At 43.9% G+C, this 12,613-nt stretch overlaps 1 protein-coding gene across 1 annotated transcript in view; it reads right to left on the bottom strand.

Moving 5' to 3' along the window:
- Positions 1-10,444, bottom strand: part of LOC111155427 (thymocyte selection associated high mobility group box) — a 299,729-nt gene extending 289,285 nt beyond the window's left edge. The window contains exon 1 of the mRNA XM_022515581.1: positions 10,310-10,444. Coding sequence (XP_022371289.1) covers positions 10,310-10,411 — 102 coding nt within the window. The 5' untranslated portion in view covers positions 10,412-10,444. The remainder of the gene's footprint in view (positions 1-10,309) is intronic.
- Positions 10,445-12,613: the final 2,169 nt, after the last annotated feature.

The following is a 12,613-nucleotide window of genomic DNA, read 5'->3' as shown; positions in this document are numbered from 1 at the left end:
TACACTATCACTGTGCCTATAAATTTTTGTCTACCTAATTTTAATGCAGATAAGTGCTAGCTTATTGATTTACACGATTTTCTAGCAAAATGGAAATCCCACGTGAATGTGTTCTTTGTGTGCAGAAAATATGGTTTAAGAAGCTTTTACTATTATTGCTTTCCTATGCCAAAAGAACAATTAAGCAAACAATACTTCACTACAGTATCAGGTTTATAAACTAACACCGATTCCCGTCTGTTTCGATTATAAATATCCCTCCCCATTTCCCGACTGGCTCTGTGGACTTCAAATGCTTCTGGTTATTGAAAAGTTGTTTTCCTTCCAAAATGTCTCCTTAAATAACACCCACAATCTGAAAACGTTCTCACTTTGGAGCACACCTACTTCATTATAAAGGGGCTCATGAGTGAAACAACCCTACACTAATTCAGTCCTTTACTGTGGAAATGGGAAACATGTTTATGGGAGAAAATTAGTGTGAATATATATTCATCTCCTCTGTGACCTAGCTCAGGTTACAAAACCCTTATCACACAAGTAGCCTGGAGTGGAATTAACGGGACTCGGAGTCTAAGGAAAATGAACAGATACGCTTTTAAGGTGTTAATAAATATTTTGGAGAGAGAATAGGCGGTTTAGGTGCTTAGGGGGGCTGACCTTTGGTGTGTTGATTAGTGGGACAATGATGCATTATTAACACAGAGCAGCTGTACCTGAACCGCAGCCATGAATATAATAGCCTTTTATAGCCATCAGGGGAGTGAGGTAGGAGGCCTTTATTAACCACTAGACATGATTAGCACATTATGTGAACTTCAGTAGGCAAATTATCTCTTATTGAAATATAATGTTGGTTATAACTAATTGTAAACATGATTTTAAAAACTTCCCAGTGAACAACTCAACGTTTTACTACCGTTCCCTTCATTATTGCCTGGTAAGTGACGAAAACATGTTCTATACCCATGGGGGCTGACTCTCCAAAGGCCGACATGGGCAGTCACTGAAGGCTGACTTTACAACTATTTGGCACTGCAAGTTCAGGGATATTAGCATACATGCAAACTTTCTCTCTCTAATTAAGTAAAACTGCTCATGAACTAGAAAAGCTGCTTTGGGATTTTTCTTCCCCTTTATTTCTTTAAGCAGTTCTTAAAAGATTAGTTTTGCAGTAAATTTTTGAGAGTTACCTTGAAAAGTAACAGCATAATTTATTTCAAAAAGCTTAATTTTGGGAGAGAAAAGATTATCCCATTAGCTTAGTAACTGAACATAGCGCGGAGAGTCCATTATGAACAGTCTTTTATGCCCTGGCAGAAAGTCATTAACATAAAATAAATCATTAGCTTTGATATTAAGCTTCTACTATCTGCAGGTTTCTATGATTAATGTTCATGACTGCATCTGCCAAATGATAAAATATACTTTTTGTTGAAAGGTTATCCTGACTCTTTATTATTAACATTTCTCTTTATACAATTGTTGCTGGCATTTTGGGCTGAGGCCTATTGGCCTAGAAAGGGAGAACTGGTTTTCACAATGTATGAAGACGCCAATGAACATTACACTTTACCCCACCATTTTTTTTAATTAACCATTTAATTGAGTTAAAAGACTTCAGAAAATCAAGTGGTGCACAGATACGCTTTCAATGTAATTGGACTATCTTTAGACCCAGTCGATCCATTCAGTAATTAATCTCGCACACTGTATATTTGCAGCTCTGTCCCATCCATCAGAGGAAGGTACAGAGCGGCAAGCTCACTTCCCTGAAGTCAAGAGCTGTAAGAGGGCAGTCCCTCTGTAGCAGTTAGACTCAACTTCTAGCTCACCTTCCTAGCTGCAAACAGGCACCAACTCCCACCAGAAGCATCTCTGGCGGGTACAGCACTGGCTTTCAACTGGAAGAAGGAGGAAGGCCCTGGGGGGAGGGGCTTATCCATATAGGAAAGTGGGAGGAGACTACAGACCTACCCACACATGCCCCACTTGTCCCAATTCACCTGTGACCCCTCTACAAAAGGTTCTCCTTTTCACTCCCATGCTGGAAGAATCACTGGTCTACAACTTTGGAAAATACATTTGTGTCACTAGAGGAGCAGAAATACAAGAAGTGTGCCGGGAATATGGTATTTTTCTAAGGTCTACCACTGTTTGAATTCTTGAACATCTTTCACCACAGGATTTCAAAATAATCTGCCTCTGTTGACTCCTTAATTCTCGTAAGACTTCCTTGATACAAATATAAATTATTTTCTCTAGTGGATACTTGGCAGAGTGGGACACAGGTGGATTAAAGGTTTTTAGTGTCAGAACTTTTACCAGACACAACGAAGTCAGGCTTCTAAAGGGAGTAGAAAACAGAGGGGGAGGGACCATGTCCTTTCCATGGTTATATTTATTTTGCCTATGGAGTAAGTCAACATAGGTTTAAGGGCCCTCAGTTTTTATCTCAAATCTTGAACAAAAAGCAGTCTTTTCTTCGGAGAGCCTATGGTTTTTCTCAGAAAGCTCTAGTCCTTTAATCTTATTGGGTTATATTATGCCCAACTAAAGCCCTAGCACTGGAAAGCATCTTCTCCTGTGAAATATGGCTATGTTTCTTAAAGTGGAATGGTAATGAGGCATTCCTACGAGGCAGTGTGATTTCCCTTGTTGTTGTTGTACACATTGATAGATTCTGCCATTTATGATCAATTCTCATGCATGTATCACCAGAAATATATCCAGGACATGAGGAACATAAGAAAACACACACACACACACACACACACACACACACCCCAATGTCTCTGACTAGGTAACCCCCAGAAAGATGCTCCCAGACATTAAAGAAAAGCTATTTTCTGTAGAAGCTGCCATTTTCACCCGTGTGGATCAGATACATATAACTTGTAGGTCTTCGTAGTAACTCAAAATAACTTTTTTTTTTTTTTAAGATTTTATTTATTTGACAGAGAGATCACAAGCAGAGAGAGAGAGAGAGAGAGGAGGAAGCAGGCTCCCTGCCTAGCAGAGAGCCCGATGTGGGACTCGATCCCAGAACCCTGAGATCAGGACCTGAGCTGAAGGCAGAGGCTTAACCCACTGAGCCACCCAGGCAGCCCCTCAAAATAACTTTTTATATTTTCTTGGCCACTAACAAAGCTTCGTGTCAACCAACCATAGCCTTAGTTTAATTAGGAGTCCTTTCAAGATAGCTTCAGAAAAGCACATAACTCAGGAATGAAAACCAATAAATACTTGGCTAAAGCAGAAGCATTTAAAAGTCCAAAGTGAAAAACGGACAAACAGAAAAGCATTAATAGTAACATTGGTTGCACGACCTTTGGTATTATAAATGTGTATAAATGATGATTTTTCATGAGTAAAATGGAAATCTGAAGATAGCATTTAAAAGTTAGCTTTGGCATTATTCATCAAGTAATGCAAACTTGCCATAGACCAAACTACAGAGGTCTGGAAAAATACTGGTATCTCCTGTCATGAAAGAGCAGGGTATTTCTTTCTGGCATTATCTTCCTTCTGGTCTTTTCTGCTGCACCATCAACATCCAAGCACAGAGCAATATAATGTTCCCATTTTCAAAATGAATGCTATAGGGAGAAACATGTTATAACCAGGAAAAGCTCATTCAGGTTAATGTGAATTCCATGTCTCAAAGTATTATGGAAGAACTGCTATAATTAACAGTCTGTTGGCACTTCCATTATAAACCACATTTCTAAGCAGTTTATAACTCAACTATTTTTAATGAGAAATTGCTCTTCGGGATGAAACTTGGCATGCATGGTGTAAAACAAAAAATTCTCAAATTCATTAGGGCAGATGTAAGCTCTATCGTCTTGGCACTCCAGCTTCCTAACGGACAGTCCATTTAACGCTATTCAGTATTGACTGCAGGTCGCGTCAACCACTGGAGACCACGGGCTATCTGACTCTGAGAGGTGCAAAGATCAATTGAAAAATATATCAATAACACCAGAATGGAAGTAAAGGAAAGGCAAGAAAGTTTTTTTAGAATTGGTAAAGGAAACATTCTCATATTTGAATTTTGCTTAAATTTAATTGAGACCAACAAGGTGGCATTCAAGCTTATAGATGTTTCCCATGGAAGCTTCTTGCAGGTAAGAACTACAATTGGGGCCAGAGTATTTATTAATTATGGTTCACTACAATCTTGTTTTCTCCTAAGGTGTACATTTTAGATTCTTGGATTTGGTTGTATACAATGTAAGTTTTGTCTTAAACAATTGATACCATTTTAAAAATGTAATTATTAACAGCATTCCATCAAGTCATGATTGCTACATTTCATGTTTATTGGGATACAAGACAAATATTCTGTGCCAAGACTTCCCAGGGACCTGGAGATTCACGTTCAGAGAGCTGACATGTCGGTTAAGTTATCTAAGTTGATTAGTTAAATAAGTTCTGCATGTCCAACTCTTCTTGTTTTAGTTGTCCATGCATATTCTGATGAAAACACTTAAGTCTGTTAACCCATTTACTTTCTGTAAGCGTTAACTCCCCTAACTTACTATAGCCCAACCCAAGATTTGGAAACCACAGTCCCACTTTTATACTATTTTACAATCTAAATAAAGACTTCTCACCGAAAGGGATGCTCCAGAAGCTGTTTCCAAGCTCTAAATACACTGCGCTTAAAATGTGGGGGAAAGGTGGAAACTAGTAGACCTTAGAAATGACCGCCATAGTTATTTTCCCTCACAGCAAAGTATCTATGGTTTCTTGGTCTATTATTGCATGACCTTATGTCATTCACTCAGATGGGAAAATGGAGAAAAAGAGAAGAGCCTGATTCAGGATTTTAAAAAGTGGGTATGAGCCGGGAGACTGGCAGATTCCAATTTCCTTAACCAGAAAATAAGGTCAGGTACTGGAGGAAGAATGAATAGGTCAACATGATGATTGTAACAATGATGACAATCAGGAAAGGCGCACGCTCTCCAAGATAACCACAATGCGGAGTCACATTCCTGAGGAGAGGGAAGAGAGTTCACATTAGAAGGTACAGACCTCCCAGGTGGGATTTACGATTAGGGAGGAGCTAAACCAGGGTCCCAAGCTCTTCCTGGACTGGAGGTGTTTGGGAAGGGCAGGGGTGGGAGGTGGGGAGGCAGGGGGCATACAGACAGACCTGATACTGAGGGCAGTCTTTTCGATCAGGGCAGAAGGGATTACCAGCAGTTGAGAAATATCCCCAGGGTCTTTTCAACTTTCTAGTCTCCTAGCAAAATGTTGGAAAATACTAGGATAAATCATCTTTTGTAGCTAAGTATGATTTTCCTCCAATTCTCTACATTATCCCTCTCTTGAATTGAGCTCATTGCAAAAAAGCATGGCCAAAAAAAATAGTTCCACATACCGAAACCAATATTTGAGGCCCAGTTTTGGTCCCAAGGAAGTCACTGTTAAACTCAGAACTTTCCCTTTTTCTTCCAGGTTCAAGTACCTTACTTTTTTCCTGTTCTTACATCCCTTGCAATCACATCATTTAAAAAAGATCTACAATAGCAGTTTATTAAGATAATATTTAAATATCAGTTTAGTTTTTCTAAGCAAAATATTAAAACATTCCTTAATATCATCATTCAGTAACCTTAAAAAAATACGATAAACTGTGAGAATATTAAGCCACATAAGCTATGTTAAAAATAGCATTTGATCTCTCCAAAACCCATACTACAATTTTCGCACAGACATTTAAAATTGGAATTTGTGACAGTGAAATATCCCACAAAGTCAAGATAGCTACATTTGAGGTTTTTGTGTGATATCTGATTTGGTGGCCAAAACCGTATGATTGCTTGTTTTCTGCTCTTTCTTACCTATAAAATTTTTATTTAAAGCACATTTTAAGGACCTCAGAACTTAAGAAAGATCCAGCCAGTAAAACTCCTAAGGGAGTTTTAATCACACTAATGATGTCCCAAGTATCAACTATGAATTTACTGAAGTCCTAGAAGTTATGTATGTGGATAGAACTAATCAGGCATGATGCTCTAAATTGCTTATAACCCTCCCCTTCCTCCTCCTCCTTCTTCTCCCATTCTCCTCTTTTTTCTTACATTTATTAATTAGAGTAGAAATAATGACTCCACCTTAATGTGCTTATATATCCTGTATTTTAGATGCAATGAGTTTTGTCACCTTAAAGCCCAAGACCTAATGCTCTAAGTAAATAGGAAAATAAGCTCAAAGGAGATGTAGCAGAAACAATAATGAATCTTGTTTTTCTCAAAAGTTATGGAGTGTTTAATGTTAGCCCTGACATTTCAACACTGAGTTCATCACAAATAGGTCCTTTCTTCCTATGTTTATATGAAAAGATTATACACTGTCCTTCCTCATTTCAATGACAAAAGCCCAACATCCCAAACGGTCATTATTCTTTAGTCTGTGTATAACTAGTATTGAGCATGGGTTTGTGTCTTGGACTTGCCTGTGTCTAAACCAACCAAAGAAAGCTTCAGGACCTGATTCCACAACAGCAACCACTGAGAACAGTAAAGACCATTATTTCCTCTCCCACTGATGGCAGAGGTCAGCATCCCTGTGATTAGCCATGTCATAACATCATTGTATTCCTGTTCCTTATGTGGGCAGATACTGAGCAATAACTGAACACATCACATCATTGTAAAAATGAAAAAGTACCACTTCTTTGTCCCAATTTAGCATAAAATCAGTGAAAACAATCTTTACAAATGACACTGCACTAAGAAACTGAAAGGAACTGTTCTTACTCCGTGGGTATAGATTTGCACTGATGCTCTGACACCTTCAACTAGAACAAAAAATAGGACTATATTTTACTACTGCACTCCAGTTGTGAGCTCCTTTAATGCAATTTCAATTAAGGGCTACAGTGTTACTTAAAATAGTCTTAATTAGATGAAACTGACTATGATACCATCTCTCAATGTCTGAAATGTAACCATGCTTTAAGTTCCAAAAGGTGAACACTGTTACTTTCAGCCTGCATGTTTCTGCCCAGTCTGAGAGCTATGCTGCTGTTTCAAAGGCTGACCTATATACAGCAACATGCCATCCATTCTGGCTGTTTGTATAAGAGATGCCTCGCACCCTTGCCATAACCAACATCGTCCGCATTGTTCTCACTTTTCTCCCTCAATGGGCTCTGTGAAAATGGAGGCCAGTTTGCATAGTGATGTGTTCATAACACAATGTGCTCTTACAATAGACCAATAGTAGATTAAATGGTTTCCAAAAAAAAAAAAAAAAAAAGCCTCCTCTGGAGTTTATCGACTGAAAAATGTAAGTAGCGTTTTTGGCAATCTATAGAGCAGCAGCCGGAAAGTGTCAGTGGGGTAACACAACCTCCTTTTAGTTTAGAAAAGCTTGAGGAAGAAGATATTCATTTTCTGGATTAGGGTCTCTTCTAACATTGAAAAAAAGATCAGTGGGAAAACTACAGGTACAACGGCACGATTCTGAAGCATGTAAAGATCCTGGTTCCACTGGGACTTAGCACACCAACTTCAACTACAAAAGTGCTGACAGATTTAAAATAAAGATAATTATTAATTTATGGTCTTACCAACCTATTAAAAACAAATAACCTGACAAAGTGACTGTTTCTTGTAATAAACCACATATTCATTACACCTCTGAAAGACACAAGGTTTACTTTGCTGCCTTGGCTCTTTCAGGGAAGTCTGATCCAACTTGCTTTCACTAAATGTAGATGCAGATTTCTTATTTCACCTCTTCCAAACTTCTGCCCATCTTCCACATCCCTGCAAATCCACTTGAGTCACTGCAAAAATGAATGCTAGTTGACTACATTCTAAGCAACTAAAACAGTGAAGCTGGATAGAAATTGTGTACCAGTGCTGATCATGATGGAGTAGAAAAAACTAGTATCTAGGTTTTCTGGGGCCTACCAAACCTACTCAGTATGTTTAATATAATCGGGGATCAGTGACAAATATATTTAATAGACTGCTATCCAGAGAAAGGCAGGGGAAGGCGTTCTTCCAGAAGTATTTCCATGAAGTCTCTTCCTACTATTAGAAGTATATCATGACTTTGCATCTTTAAAAATCCATTATTCCCTGGATAAGTTAAATAGAAGACTTGCAACTAGTCTATAGAAAGGGTGGCTAATTTGCATTTTAAAAGAACAGTTTGCTTCTCCTACACGGGGGGACTTGAAAGGAACTTCAATGAGCTAGTAAATTCTGAAGACTTTCTAAATTAATTTATTCAATTCACAGCACAACCCACAAAAATTATTTAAAGCACTTAATTGGAAAATGATTTAATATATTGAAGTAATTCTTGATTTTCCAAAGCATTTAACTTTTAAATTAAATCTGACCCTACTATCACAAGAATGACAAGTGAAATGTGTATCCAAGTCATTACCTTCTTTTTGGAGCCTAAAATCACCAATCAATCTAATCAGATTTGTCCAGTTTCACTGCCAAAATGGTTCTTTTTGGTACTGGTTACCACCCTGGAAGATGTGTTTACTAACCATGATAGGTCTGCTACTTTATTATTTTTGTTAGTACTAGTGCTATGAGCAAAACAGATTGTTACATACACAAAATACTTGCTTATAAAGGCAAAACAGATTTAAGAATAAAAGAACTAAGCTACTAACCAATAATGAAACTTCATTACACAAACTTCTCTTACCAAAGTTACCCGAGCTTTCCAACCTGTTCGTACCTAAAGAGCTCCCTGTATGATAAGCCTTTCTGCCTTGCACAAGACTATGTCCTCCGTTTCAAACTTGCCTATCCATCATAGACATTCAGCATAGCCCTTCTACGGAGCCTTACACTGTACCCAGCATCAAGGAGATTCTGCACAGGGTGATATCTGTGGTTCACTTAACTCACAGTTGTGTGTGTGTGTGTGTGTGTGTGTGTGTGTGTGTGTGTGTGTGTCCCGACTGACCAAGACTCTGGAGCTGCGAGGCGGTGGCGTGGTGGGGAGCCCGGGGGGCTGAGGATGCAGCGCGTTAAATACCTCTGTATCACGTAAAAAAGCTGTTTGATAATGCCTCCCCAGCAGGCAAATATTAAGGGCCCACAACAATTCATCCAGTGGAATTTACGGAGGGACCGACAAGGAACTGCTTGCAGGGAATACAGTACCAAGCAGGCTGAGGGGGAGCTGGGCGTCTAACCCACTTGCCCGGTGTCTCAGAGAACTCATTCCTCCCCTCCGACGTACACACGGCTGGACAGCTTCCACACGTCCAATAAGCCCGGGGCAAGGACAGCCGTGGCCCTGTGGCTGCCCTCGAAGGCCGGTCCCCGCGCGTCCTCCCTCCTGGGGCAGAGAGCTGGAGAAGCACCGAGAGTAACCCCCTCCCTTCGCACCCCCTGACTATTCTATCTACGGGACGAGCAGAGCTTCGCAGTAGCCCCGGCCGCCTCCCCCACCCCCACCCCACGCCCGCCCGGGGCCACCCGCCTGGTCAGCCGCGCCCGGGTACCCCGCGGCCTTGGCACCTGGGGTCACCGGGCTGTGGGTACAGCCCAGCCTGGGACGCTTCTCCAAGCGCCGTGAGGAGTGTTGGAGCTTCAGACGTAAACTCGACGCACTCGCCCGGCTTCTAACAAACTTGCAATTACCGCGCCCCCCGCCCCCGCAAGCGGGACCTGTCCCCCAAACCCGGCGACCCCGCTGCACCTCCGCCCGCAAACCGGTGTCGGAACACCGGGCTCGGGCGCCCGAAAGGATTTGCAAAAACAAAAGACTTGTGGAGCAATTTTCCCGGCGGGGGGCGGAGGCGTCTCCCAGGTCCCTGCACCCCGACTCCCGGCTGCTCCCCTGGCAACTAATCCCTGTCCGGGAAGCAGTGCCACGAGTCCCCGCAGCCCGTGAGAGGGCGGGAAGCAGAAGGGGAAACTAGAAAATAAACTGACTTCTCTTACTCTCTGCCTGCGTTCCCGGACCCCAGACACACCCCCAAAGTATTCCGTGGTTTTCTCTTAATTTTTTTTTAAACGCCCCCCGGCAAACCTAGGCAGGGAGCCTTAGTCGCGAACAGCAGGAAGGAAAGAATCCGAGCAAATCGTGTCACTTTCCGCACAATCGCGGTGTTTGGCAAACCCCCGGAGCTGCTGCACAGTATTTACTACCCAAGCGCACGCAGGGCTGTAGCGGGCTGCGAGCCGAGCGCGCCCGGGACCGGCCTCCGCCGACCGACCCCGGTAGCCGCGCCGGCCCGCCGCCGCCGCCGCCCCCCTCCCGGGATCAAGCAGCAATAACACGGTGGAAACAAAAGCAGAGCGTTCACCTTGTTGCAATAGTAGGGGTCCAGGCAGGGAGAAGGTCCCAGACAGGGAGCGTCGGGCGCAGCGGCGGGCTGGGCTGGAGGTGGATAAAATCTTACGTCCATTTCACTCTCACATCAAGCAACTCCTTTTCTTTTCCTTTTTTTTTTTTTTTTTTTTTTTTTAAAGTGTTCAGCAAAACAAGCTTAGACGGAACAGAGAGAGGTGTCTGGACTCAGGAGTAAAAGAAACACCTTCCTTCCCTCACATCCGTTTGTGGTTTGTTTAAGAAGAGGAGAAAAAAAAAAAGAAAGAAAAAAAAAAAAAAAGAGGGGGGAAAAGCGCTCAACTCTCCCCCAAGCCGCGGCGCGCACCCGTCGGCGCCGAGCGCGCAGCCTGTTCCGCCGCCGCCTCCCGGCCCCGCCGCCACCGCCGCCGCCGCCGCTGCCGCCGGGCAGGTAACTTCATGCGCTCATTGTCCCCCCGCCCGCCCCCCCATCCCCGCCTCCCGCGCCCCTCGCCGCCCGGCACACGCGCTCGCGCTCGGGCTCTAGGTCCTGGGCGTTTTATTGGAGTCTCTGAGTTGCTCTGCTTTTAGTTTATTTTCTCCACCTTGGAGGCCTGGGATGGGGGGGAGGAATGAAGAGGGGGACAGGGCGAGAGTGGGGGGGGTGAACGCCCCGGGCCGGGCGGGGTAGGGTGCGCGGCAGGACGCGGGGCCGCTCGCGACCCAATGGCTGCAGCTCGGGGCTGGGGGCCGGGGCCCGGAGGAGGGAGGAGCGGAGAAAAAGGAGGAGAGGGCGGCCGGGACCGGGCCGGGGCGGCGGGACCCCGCGGAGCCTCCGCTGTGCCGGATCCGCGCTCCTCCCGGCCAGCGAGTCGTACACAAAGGGGCTACGGCGCCCCAGCCACCGGCGGCCCCGGGGCACAGCAGGGAGCGCGCGGCAAGGGGGCGCTGTGGCGCGCCCCGCCCCCGGGTCCGCCCCGGCCCCACCCCGCTCCCACCGTCCCCCCCGCGGCTGTCCCCACCTCTTTCTCTGCATCCGCCACCTCCCCTTTCGTGGCTCTCCCCACTCTCATCTCTGCGTCCCCACCCCTACTCCCAGCCCCTGGTGGAGGTGGATATTACATGCTGCGCCGGTCCTAGGGACCGGGAACCCTCAGGGAGTGCGAATCAACTGTGCGCTATAGTGGGCTACTGGGCTAGGGACCCGAAAGGACTGCAGGGTGTGGATGGGCTTAAAAGTCTACCCCCTTCTGTCGCTCGCTTCCGCCTCCAGCCCTCACCTCCCAATGATCTGTGACCCACTGGTGGGTTTGCAAAGCTAAGGCAGCCCTAGAGACTCCAAAAAGACCACAGGAGTAAATCAAAGTGTAAATAGGGAAAGGATCATCAACACACAAGATCAGGCTAGAGGGAAAACAACGTGGGCTTGCTAGTTGCCCCTGATGGGATTCTTGTTTTTTTGTAATTGGAAGCCCATTGATGCTCTGGGAGAGGCACGGAAGATCTGGAATCAGCCTCCCCATTTCTCTGGTCCGCAAGTGGGAGGAGGAAGTCTCCAATCGTGTTTTCCCGCCTTACCTCTAAAACACAGAAACTTGCAACTTCGGTTTTTTCCGGGTGGCTGGGGGAAAAAAAAATCCACGAAATTTGGCTGGAGTCCAGCAGATTTATCCCTGAGACTCTGTCCTTGGTGGGAAGTCCAGGCAATAGCGGGTGATATTTACCTTCCCAGGACGAAGTAGCCACACACAGTAGGGCCCAAGACACTGCAAAGGACCCTGGAAGTAATTCATCCTTTCTACTTGATTCTGTGCTAAGGCTACTAATAACATTCTGCCACCCCACGCAACTGTACAGTGCATGTTGACTGCCAACTGCTCTGTACTACTTTCTCACAGCTATGTTGTTTCCCCTGCAACTGAGAGCACCTGTCAGGTACAATCAGAGAGATCTGGAAGAAAATCTATGAAGAAAGTATAAGAAATGATAACATCATTGAGTGTCTACACATGGCTTTTTAGGAACCTTTTACTTAGCATTGCTTTGTACTCCTTGCATCCTTTTTTCTCTTAAACCATTGTTTTCTTTCATCATTTCTAGAAGTAACAAAAATCTAACACTTTCCCCACCTCAAGATTGACATGGTGGAAATTGTGTAGGGAGAGAGAGAGCAGTGAGAAAAAAGAATTCCTCTCCACTGGATTCTGAAGAATATCCATATTTACAGGTCCTTCAAGACATAAAATAAAATAAAAAAATAGAGATTTTTTTCCTTTTAATAAATTTCTTTATAATAAAATTTAAATGTTTTGTGTTTTGA

The sequence above is a fragment of the Enhydra lutris genome, unplaced genomic scaffold (genome assembly GCF_002288905.1).
Source record: "Enhydra lutris kenyoni isolate GAN:26980312 unplaced genomic scaffold, ASM228890v2 scaffoldscaffold41, whole genome shotgun sequence".
Lineage (NCBI taxonomy): Eukaryota > Metazoa > Chordata > Mammalia > Carnivora > Mustelidae > Enhydra > Enhydra lutris.
Note: the sequence above shows the minus strand (reverse complement) of the source record. Positions and strands in the feature narration are given on the sequence as shown.